Here is an 11668-nt window from a genome sequence, read left to right as displayed (position 1 = left end):
TGCCTGCGATTTTAAATATGTCTCAGGCCCTTGAGTGTCCATAATTTTTGTGTTGTTGCAATTAAATATCACGTAACGAGGCATTTTTAATGTTTTTCTTGACTTCAACTTAGAAAAATTGACGGCCGAAAGCTGCAAGCTGAGATTAAAGACGGACAACTCAGTGGTCTAAGTTCATTTGACACGCTAAGTAGATACGTTTGCTTGATCTATGGTATATATGACATCTGTGGATTAAACGAAACACGAAATCAGATTTAATGAAGACTTAATTGAAACAAAATTAAAATTGAAACTACTTACCTACTCAAAACTGACGTCTGCTACTTGAAGAGTTGGATTACATTGAGATGAAACCACCAAAGGTACGTTAAACTTGACAATATTAAATTACCGTATTTTCTTTTAGTTCCAGAAACTTACTGAAAATTTATGAGGTTTTTTTATGGAGGTGAGTAAAAAAATACCGAAATAGATTTGGTAATTTATTTAATTTTAGGTACGTTTATTGATTCGCCTTTAACTTTTCTGTGCCTTTTTAGGATTCTCATCACCAATATTCCGTTTACCTTGTGGCCTATTCTGCGCGTCATCGTAAACTTTGTGAAGTTTGATACTGGGCTGTGTGTGCGTGAGTTGATATATCTGATGGTCTGTTTTTTGCTCCACAACTCAAGATATGTCCCTCCCCGTGCTTTTGGCAATCGGACAACCCCCTGGCTCATCAGCTAGCCACTCCTTTGCTCGATGTTTGTTTGATGTTCTCATGTTCTGATATCCTCGCTCCCTTTAAAACATCATCATTAACAAGTGTCTCCGGCGCATCTTGGGTATTTACTGGCCGACAACTATTTCAAACGCTAGATTGTGGCAGATGATGGGACAAAAACCCGTGGGCCAGGAAATACGCGCACGGAAGTGGCGATGGATAGGACACGTGCTACGCGGAGCAGACAACCACCTGTCCAAGCAGGGTCTCTGCTGGCAATCACGTGGCAGTAGACGGTCGGGACGGCCTTGTACCACGTGGAGGCGGTCAGTGGAGAAGGAGGCTGGCGCAAGTGGACTAGGCTGGAAGGATTTGGAAGCAGTCGCCCAGGATCGTGAAAAGTGGAAGATTCTTCTAAGAGCCCTATGTCCCTAGTGAGGGATAACAGGAACACATCATCATCATCATCATCAATATAACAGCTCTCAGTTCCTATAATAACAGGGTCGGCTCACTCCGCGATTCTTTTGCCGAGCTACAAAGAACATTCCGGCGGCCGCGCATTCGCGACCCATTCAGTGGTTACGATGAAGTCAATATTGGCTGCTCGCGTGCCGTTTGTAAATGTAGGTTAAGAATTATGAGAGGCGGCATTTTGTAAACATAAAAGTAGTGAGCCGTCTGTCCTTCTATCGTCATATATTCTGAGCTAAGTAATTAATCAATAGCTTGGATGGTTCAGCATAACAGCCAGTCGCTCCATATTGACGGCGTATACTGAATGGCTGGCTATCACGTTCCGGTGTGTTAGCAGGGTGTTGTAGAACTCGTCTATGGTTAGCTTGTCATCGTTCGGCGTAGGATTTGGGACGCTGTAAGGAAAGACTAATGAGAATAAAGTGTGAAAACTTACATATTAAGTAACAAGTTAACAACCAAAAATATTTTTGTTTTGTTTTTAATAGCTTTGAGAAAATTATGTAATTAATAGGATGAAAAGTATTAAAAATTAAATGAATCTAAAAAATAGTCAAAGATATCTGAATCACAGCTCTGCCGTGCCATGACAAAACACTGTAACTCGAGTTACAGTGTTTTGTGGTAATACTGTCCAATAAGCTTATCTGGCCCTATTCTATATATACATGTTAAGAGTATACTGACTTTCTATCAAAAACATAGAAAACCTTCATTGTAATATGCACTGTAACTCTTAAAACCTAAAGTCGTCATTTGACAAAACACTGCATCTCTCGATACAGTGTTTTGTCAAAATAAAACTTCCCATTTCTTCAATCAGTGACTAAAGTTACAGTGTTTTGTCAAAATAATCCGACGAGAAATTTTGACTGAGTGTTTTGGTTTAGGTATTTTTTTAGTATAAATCAGGATTTCTTAAGTGCAGCCTGCACGTCGTTTTATTTAGTTTGTGTTGTGGGGATCGGAGTCAGGTTCGATTAATGGTGAACACGTGTTGATAGTTCAAACGATTTATTAATACTAACTCGCTTACACATGCATGCAATACTTATGCCCACTACATCACCGGGCTAATAAAAGAAAAAAAAATAGTACTTATTACAATTTTTTTTTTGTTATATTTCTATTTAATAACAAGAAAAGCCTGGAAAAAGTCAAAATGACTCAAATTGTTATATATATTCCTATACCTGTATCTATTACACAAATAATAAATCATTGAATTTTACTCAATAAACAATTTTATACGGTTTTTATGAATTGTTTCAATTTTTCCTTTATTTATTATTTTTATATTTGGTCCACAATCTTGAACAACTTTAAATGGTCCTTTATATAATTTATCCAATTTCTTTGCAGTTTCGTTTTTCATTAATACTAAATCACCCTTATTGTAAACAAAAGAATGAGCATTCTGGTCATACAATTTCTTATTAGCTAATTTACTCCGGAGCAAATGCTCTCTGGCATCCTTATGTGCTAATTGTAGCCTATATCGTAATTCTAACATGTAGTTATTAGGATTATACAATGGATCCAAGGTGTTACTTAAATTACTAGGTACTTGGCATACTTTTCCAAAAACGAGCTCAAATGGTGAATATTTAGTTGAGCTATGAATTGTGGTGTTGTAGGCAAAACACCAAAAGGGTAGCCAACTACTCCACGTATCAGAACGTTCGTCACAATAAATTCGTAAAAATGCCGCTAAATGTTTATGCATATTTTCTATTGATCCTAGGGATTGATGATGGTAAGCTGTCGAATGAATTTTATTAATTTTTAAAAGTTTACATACCTCACTGAATATTGTTGACGTGAACTCGGTCCCTTTATCTGTAGCAATGACCTTGGGGATACCATACCGTAATATGTAATTGTTGACTAAAGCTCGCGCCACGCTGACTGAGTCCTTATTGCGTAGCGGGTACGCTTCTATATACTTACTTAGCTCGCATTGTACGGTTAAGATGTAGGTGAATCCGTCTGAGTCTGTTTGTAATGGTCCTACGATATCAAGAAATATTTTTTCCATTGCCGCAGTGGCTGTTGTCGTTATTTGCATTGGTTCCTTATTTTCTCGCGAATATTTCGTAAATTGACATTTACTACATTTTCGTACAAAATTTTTAACATCGTGTTCTAGTTTTGGCCAAAAATATTTACTTTTGATATTATTTATCATGCGTCGTATGCCGGCATGCCCACTCGTTGGCAATAAGTGATAGTCGTTCAATATTATAGTTTTTTCTTTTTCGTCAATTATCCTTTTAACATTTCTGAGAATGCTAATGCGTGGTCCGGACCACTGATTATTATTCATTATTTCTTCACTGAGATTCTTTAAAAATAACGCGTTATCTACTGTCTTGATGACAAATATCTCATTTATATTTAATTTATTACAAAAAACACTCAGTTTATTCGCAAAATCGACTCGCGTATAGTGCGACATGTAACTAAGGTTTATGTATATAATTGACTTTGCCTCAACATACGAAAAACATTCCTGTTCCGTAGTTACTTCACCTCTTTGTCGTAACTTGTCTAATTCTATATTTTTTATAAATTGTAACTCAACAGAATTACTCGGTTTTCTTAATATTTCCGAAATTTGAGGTTGATCAGGCCCCGAATCATTGGATATATTAAGATCCGCGGTATTTCCCGAATCTGCGTTTTGTTGTAAAGCTTTTTTGCTTTGCGCTCTAGTTGTAACTAAAACTTGTTCTCCTATACTCTTTAACTCATCCGAAGTGATGGTCACTCTACTCAACGCGTCTGCGACGACGTTATCTTTGCCCTTAATGTAAACAACTTTGTAGTTATATTGTTCGAGTTGCAATCTGAATTTAATTAAACGGGTGGACGGGTCCTTCATGCTGAATAAATACAATAAAGGTTTATGGTCGGTCATAATGGTAAAACTTCTTCCGTACAAATATGGTCTAAAGTACTTGACGCTCCATATCACAGCTAATAACTCTTTTTGAATAGTCGGATAATTTAACTCGGCTTTGTTCAATGTTCTACTTGCGTACGCCACTGGTCTCATATCTTTGTTACATAAACAAGAGCCTATCGCCAATCCGGAGGCGTCTGTTTGTAAAATGAATTCATTATCTTCTGAGAAGTCTGGATATTGCAAGATTGGTGGGGAAATAAGCTTTTGCTTCAGAGTTGAAAATGCTTGTTTACACTCATCCGTCCATTCGAAAGTAACATTTTTCCTACTTAATTTATTCAACGGTAATGTGATTGATGCAAAATTGGGTATAAATTTCCTGTAATAATTACAAAACGCTACGAAACGTCTTACTTCATCGCTATTTGTGGGTTCTGGATAATTTTTTAATACTCTAGTTTTTTCTGGATCTGGAAAAACTCCATCGGATGTTACTGTATGACCTAGGTACAAAAGTTGAGTTTTTAGAAATTCGCATTTCTGCGGATTAACCTTGAGATTTACCTTTCGCAATCGTTCTAAAACGTTAGTTAAATTTTTGTTATGCTGTTCCATATTTCTACCAAAAACCACGAGGTCGTCCATATAAACAAAACATTGTTCATACGAAAGTCCTGACATGGCGATTGACATGACACGCGAAAACGCACTGGCACTTATTTTTAATCCCATTGGGAGCCTTTTCATCCTAAATTGTCCTTGACTGGTGGTAAATGATGTAATGTTTCTACTGTCTTCATCCAATGCTGTTTGATAATAAGATTGTTGCAAGTCTAGGTGACTGAAATATACTGCGCCTGATAATGAGTCCAAAATCTCGTTGATGTTAGGTAGTGGAAACTTATCATCTTGAATTACGTTGTTTATTTTTCTATAATCTACGACTAACCTCCATTTTTTCGTATTACCGTCCGATTTTTTGGGAACTAAAAGTATTGGGCTATTCCAATCACTATTTGCGGGTTCTATGATGTCATCTTTTAACATATTTTTAATCTGTCTACTAATCTCTGGCTTCATAGTTTCTGGTAGTCTGTATGGTTTTACGTATATTGGTTTGGTGTTGGGTTTAACACTAATACTCTGACTTAATATGTTTGTAGTGCCTAGCTTGTCTTCATCTAAGTAAAAAACGTCTGCGTATTTCACACAAATTGATTCAATAAGCTTCCTATCGGTTTTATTTAAGTGATTTAACTTTAATGTTTGTAGCAATCGTGAAACCCTATCTACTCCATTGTCATATTTGTAAAAGTAACATATGTCATAGTCCTTCAAGGGAGTAAGTTTTGGCGTGAAAATAGGTATTTGAATGTCCCTGTCAGTTGTATTTAATATTTTAATCGGTATCCTATTATTTTTGACCTTTCCTATACTACCGGCTATAAAAACATTTTCGAATAACTCTCCTGCGCTAATTACATATTCATTTCCTATTTGAAAAGATGAATCGACTTTTATCAAATGCAATGTCTCAGTTCTAGCTGGTACTGATAAATGTGTATTGGTGTCACCATTTCCGTGAATTGGTAACACACACATTCGATCGTCAGAATGCAAAGTTAACAAGTTCGTCCGTAAGTTGATATCTGCGCCATAAGTTCGTAAGAAATCTGAACCGAGAAGTCCATCCGCATGACATGGCATTTCATTTAATACGTAGAACTTCTGTGTGAATGATATCTGGTTACCGTTCTCTAGCGATACATAAGCTTTGTTATTGCAGGTGATATCACCTCCCACGCCTTTTATTGTTGCATCTACCTTTTGCAATAAGTTATTTGGAACTCTATCTATATGAATTAATGAACACGTCGCCCCTGTATCAATAATGAAAATTAATTCTTGTCCTTGTACTTTTAAACTTACATAATTTAACCCTTCGCATGTAAACACGTAATCTACTCCGTCACATGTTAATACTTTATGGACGAAAAAATTCTGAAAGGTTGGGGTGTTCGTCACTTACCTGGTTTCCCTCTCTTGTTGTAGCAGTGTAGGTCACATTCCGTGAGGTGCCGCGGTTGTCCCGCGCACTCTGGCTCCTAGTACGCGAATTATTGCGCGTAGCTCGTCCTCTATATTGCTGATAACTGTTGCTACTTCTATACCTGTTAAAGTTATTTGGTGCCCAGTTGCTGGTATGGTGGTATTGGTTATAACGCGGATATGAGCCACGGCTATTAGATCGACCACTATAACGTTGAGAGTAGTATCCACGGCTGTTGAAGTGTCTACTTACCGGATATCCTCTCCTGTAGCCTCTCATGTGCATCACTACTGGTGTTGGCTGGCTGTTGTCCTCATCCTTCGCAGCCTGCACCGCTTCTTTCAATTCCTTGTAATTCCTTGCCGCAATGATAGTACCTAGCCTCCTGTTACGCAAACCATCTGCAAATCTTTTTACAGCTAAGTTTTCGTTTATAGGTCTCAGGATTTCGCAAGCTTTTGTATCATTGTCCGCTTGCGCAATCGTGAGATTTGTAAACAATTCCTCAATTTTATCGCCATAGTCTGAAAGTGATAGATTATTTTGTGTAATGCTATTAAGTTGCATTAACAATGAATTTGCTGACTTTTTCGGGAGTAAATATTTTTTAATGTCTGAAACTAATGCTGAAACAGTATCGTAGCTTGTCTTTAATTTGAGTTTCGCATTTTTAGTCAATTTTGTTTTAAGGACAAAAGAAATCAGCAATTTCTTGTTACTTGCCTCTTGTAATATGCTTTCCATCATTTCAATGCCTTCGATAATTCTTTCAACAGTTTCATCCTTGCCGTCGTACAAGGGAATCAGAGACCCTACTTCCTTTAAGTCAAATTTCTCAGCCATTTCGATTCGTTTTTGGATTCCGCAAGTACTGTAATTACTATACTCTAGTATTTTATTATATATTTTATCGATTTTATCGCATAGAACATCAAATATGCAGCCGGGAAACTGTTCCGCTGTACTGCTGCTTGAGGTAGACTCAATTAATTTTACATAACACAAATATAGTTCCTGGGCCTTTTTAATTTTATCGACCCCTATCTTTTGCAAACGGCGGTTGGGTCCTAATTTACTTAAATCTACTTGTAGTTTGCCAAGTTCACTTAATATGGTATTTAATTCTGCTTCCATAAGTAAAACATGCCAAGTTTTTATAGTAATTGCTAAACTACTTGCTAAAATTAAGAATAATCGCGTCAATTAATACGAAAAACACTCCTTTTATCATACCTCACTTTTATCGTATCTCACTTCACATCACACGTGTTTCTTCTTCTGCAACGTCACCGGGACCAGCGTCATCGCCTCGAGTCTGCCTGCGTCCGGAAAGCCTCAGTCGAATGCGCCGTACCATGTCACTTTGTATTTCTCGTCGTATCCATTTATGGTGGCATTTTCTATATCGGTAGAACGCGTAGATCAAAACACCGATAGCGACGATGGTCAATATGCATGACACTAAAATGTTGTTCACTCGCAGATGCTCTGTGTGCTCTGAGATGCCTTGTCCTTCGTTGGAACCTGCCGCATTTTGCGTAATTATAACTTCCTTCTCCTCTTGTTTCGAGTAGGATTTTCCCATCGTCCTTTAAATGTAGCACAACAGACGAAACGTCCAACACAACACGACGCGAATAGGTAAAGTTCATAAAATCAGTTAAATCGATCACCACGGTTGTTTCTGACCGAACGAACAAGTATTGTCTTTGCAAAAGTCATGAAGGTATTACTCAATAATATTAGCAACATCACTGCACCGGACCGTCCAAAATGCTGACGCGCGCGGCGCCGTCGCCTTGGAATGCACCCGGCGGCGGGCGATATGCGCGTTCATGGCTCAGGGTCGCCATGTGGGGATCGGAGTCAGGTTCGATTAATGGTGAACACGTGTTGATAGTTCAAACGATTTATTAATACTAACTCGCTTACACATGCATGCAATACTTATGCCCACTACAGTGTGGATATCAATAGACTATTAAAATGAGTATGTAAAGAACGGAATAAATTAAATTAAAACTTTCTAAACATTGCAACAGAGAGTTTCATTCAAATGTGTCATCGAATTTTGCCAGATTAAAAAGTGAAAGTGATAAACTACCCCTGAACGCCAAAACTAATAAGAAAAGTATAGATGATTATGTTGTATCAAACAAAATAAACTGTTCTACTGATTATGCTGCTCAACAATAGCCGATGGAACAGGTAGGTATGGATATTGAGTACTCAATACCTTCGCCTTATCAAGTACATCCAGCAGTGACTCAATTAGACGAAAATATGAACCAACCAATATCAGATTGTCTTACGGAATTAACTACAGTGCCGTCTTTAGTTATTCCTATTTAAACAGCCATCACTCTGCTTAGCAACATGTCCCTCACAACTCTATTTAAGTTGGGTAATGACGAAACCCACGTCTTGCACCTTGGTGCGACAACGGATCTTGGCATTCCTCACCCGATCTTGAATCTTGGTACCGAGCATGGCACGCTCCATACACATACTGCTTCTGATTCCTGAAGTACCCGAGTCTCAGGTTGAAGTTGTGCCAAAGAAAAAACAAGCGAATACGTAGTCCCACAAAATGTTAAAGCAACAGAAGCAGAAGCAGCATCCCTTGCTTGTTTGCTTTATTGATTTACCTACATATTTATAAACTGAAATAGATGTCACATACTAGTATAAAGTTACTTATTCATAAGAAGGTATATGACAACTATTTCAGTTTAATTTAATAGTGTACACATAGTACACACCTGGAATTCTCTTAGGAGTAATATGGTCTGCTATGACAAAACACTGTAATTCATGCGTTACAGTGTTTTGTCAATGCAACTCGCACATATTACTGATAAAGTATATTACGACATAACACGTTTATGCTCTAAAATGCATGAAAGAAGTATAAATATTGCATTATTTTTAAATGGTCACTAATAGTAACATATTATCTGTAAAATGTCCAAATTTCATTACAATCGGATGAAAAATAATGACTCTGTGGCCAATTAAAGAAAAAAAAAGTTTTTTGCGATTTCTGGAAAATAGGTGTTTTTTAGATACAGTGTCTTGTCATCGCACGGCAGAGCTGGCTTGCAAATTTTTATTTATTAAAATTTTAGTGAAACACCACAGAACTAAATTTAGATAGAAGAAACAAGTTCATCTATTTGTATAGGGGCCGAGCGTGTCAAATTTTGTACTGAAGTTGTTTCTTGCCTGTAATTTTAAATATGTCTCAGGCTCTTGATTGTTCATAATTTTTGTGTTGTTGCAATTGAATATCACGTAACGAGGCATTTTTTATGTTTTGATTGACTTCAACTTACAAAAATTGACGCCCGAAAGCTGCAAGCTGCGATTAAAGACGGACAACTCAGTGGATTTCACTGAGTTCATTTGACACGCTAAGTAGATACGTTTGCTTGATCTATGGTATATATGACATCTGTGTGAAACACTCTAGTTGATGCTCTCTTTAATAGAAATGGCTCTACATGGATTACATAACAAAGTGTACAAAATCTCACCTGCAAGCAATTTCATAAGCCGTAGCATGCTCGACCTCATCAATAGTAGGCGGGCACCGTGGCCCCAGCCCATCCACCGCATCATCAACCTCCACCCTCCCGTCTCCTTGTGGATCGTACAACTTGGCTGTATTCCGGAGCCACATGTTAGGCATATCACCACCCACATCATACGTAAAGTTCTTATTACGTATCTTGTAACCTTTTCTTTGAGTTACAACAGCTGAAATTATGTTTTTAAGGAAGTTTTGGACGGCAACAACTATGAGGTCAGCTGCTTCATCGTCAGCTCCTTCGAGGCCGAGCTCCCATGCTGCTAACATGAAACGGCCAACCACTAATGCATGGTCGGGGAGGAAGATTTCCTGAAATTTACAGAAAATTTAGAATGAGACAGTTAGTAAGTATTGATAAAACCAATTTGTGCCGCTGTGGCCTTAGCTGTTAAGGTACAATTGTAAACTTGGAAATCTTGGAATAAATAAATAAAAGAAAAAAAAATTCAAAGGTATTCGAACCAAGACCTGTACTTCATATGGATAACCACCACTTGCTCGATACTGTATTCTACTCTGAATTGGTGGAGGTCAAATCACACATGAATGCTTGTAACATAGATTCTGAGCGCTGGGAGGAGCTTGCTATATCATGCAGGTCATCTTAGCAATCTACCATCTTTAATCATATTAAATTGTTTGCTAAATAACATTATATACCTGTGCAGCATATTTCAGAGCCCCATCGCTGCCCGCACCAGGCGGGGAGTTCGGCGGCAAATACTCCAGCAAATCCGCCGGCTCGAAGTTCGACTTCTCTGACGTTCGCGAGCTTCGCTTATGCCTTCGACTGTTTCTGTTATGAGAACTCGCTTTTTCTTGGGCGATGTTAATAGATGTTTCAGCCAAACCTTCCACTTTGTTCAATAAAGCTAATAAAAACTCGTTGTGGAAGCGAACCTGATCTGAAGACAACAGGGCTCGAGCTTCTGTGTCGAATTCTTCCTTCGTAAGTTTCATTCGAAACCATTGTTTCATGTGATGGAAGTACTTTGTTGATTTTTCGCCAAGCACTTCATTGAGCTTTCGTCGAGCTATGTTCAAGGTATCCGAACTCATATTTATTGTTTAATGCAAGTAATATTTAGCGAAATAATGAATAAATTATTTTAAAACCCAATTTATTCTGTAAATTAATTTATACGCATAGCATGCGATGCGATTTATTTACTGTCAGTGTCACTGTCACAGGCTGTCACTGTCAATAGGGTCCATGGATATTCAATAGGGACTGAGCTCACACTTTTTTTGCCATACTAAATTGAACTTTATCACCAGTGCAGAAAGGCGTTCTTATCAGACTAGTAAAAGTGTGTCCACATGAGAGGGTCAAAGTTGGGGCTGGTGTCCCTCTCGCACGTGTGACCAGTGTTAAAGAGATTACTATAATAGTAGTATACCTGTATGATAACTAAGTTTATAAACTTCTTAAATTATTTTTGTATTATATCGAGGCAAGGATATTAATGCCTTGAAACGAATTGGTAAGTCATTATTATGAAGCCATAAAACCCAAGATTTGCGCAATTAAAAAAAACCTTTAATTCGGTATTAGTAGATTTAGTAGTAACTTTGAATATTGACTGGTATCCCCAAATAATGACAGTGATGACGTCATTCAAATAATTTTGACAGTGGCAATAAGTGCGAGAGGGACACCAGCCCCAACTCATGCGCGGATCCAGGGGGGGGTCATGGGGGTCATGACCCCCCCCCTGGAGCCTAAGTTGGCCATACAAATAGACCACGTGACTCCCCCTGGGGCCCCGGGCCTTTACCACGTGACCCCCCCCTGGGCACGAAGCTGGATCCGCGCTTGCCCAACTTTACCCTCTCATGTGGACACACTTTTTGGCCTATCAACTCAATCTAGCTTAATAATATATAAATCTATGATAGGGTCAATATGATTGGTGAAGACATTTCAGCGTA

At 38.1% G+C, this 11668-nt stretch overlaps 1 protein-coding gene across 1 annotated transcript; it reads right to left on the bottom strand.

Moving 5' to 3' along the window:
- Positions 1-957: 957 nt before the first annotated feature.
- LOC125228864 (transcriptional adapter 1-like) lies at positions 958-10907 on the bottom strand. Its single transcript, XM_048133559.1, has 3 exons — positions 10397-10907; positions 9681-10045; positions 958-1581 (listed from the first exon to the last, which is right to left on the bottom strand). Exons 1-3 carry the CDS (start codon positions 10793-10795, stop codon positions 1431-1433), a joined length of 915 nt encoding a protein of 304 aa, XP_047989516.1. The 5' UTR covers positions 10796-10907; the 3' UTR covers positions 958-1430.
- Positions 10908-11668: the final 761 nt, after the last annotated feature.

The sequence above is a fragment of the Leguminivora glycinivorella genome, chromosome 8 (genome assembly GCF_023078275.1).
Source record: "Leguminivora glycinivorella isolate SPB_JAAS2020 chromosome 8, LegGlyc_1.1, whole genome shotgun sequence".
Classification (NCBI taxonomy): domain Eukaryota; kingdom Metazoa; phylum Arthropoda; class Insecta; order Lepidoptera; family Tortricidae; genus Leguminivora; species Leguminivora glycinivorella.
Note: the sequence above shows the minus strand (reverse complement) of the source record. Positions and strands in the feature narration are given on the sequence as shown.

What these genes read in the sequence shown, in the direction of transcription:
- LOC125228864 (XM_048133559.1), bottom strand. Translation starts at nt 10,795, where the DNA reads ATGAGTTCGGATACCTTGAACATAGCTCGACGAAAGCTCAATGAAGTG. An exon ending in CTCTGAAATATGCTGCACAG is followed by an intron (nt 10,046 to 10,396) that starts GTATATAATGTT and finishes TGTAAATTTCAG; the next exon opens with GAAATCTTCCTCCCCGACCA. An exon ending in GCTTATGAAATTGCTTGCAG is followed by an intron (nt 1,582 to 9,680) that starts GTGAGATTTTGT and finishes CTTTCCTTACAG; the next exon opens with CGTCCCAAATCCTACGCCGA.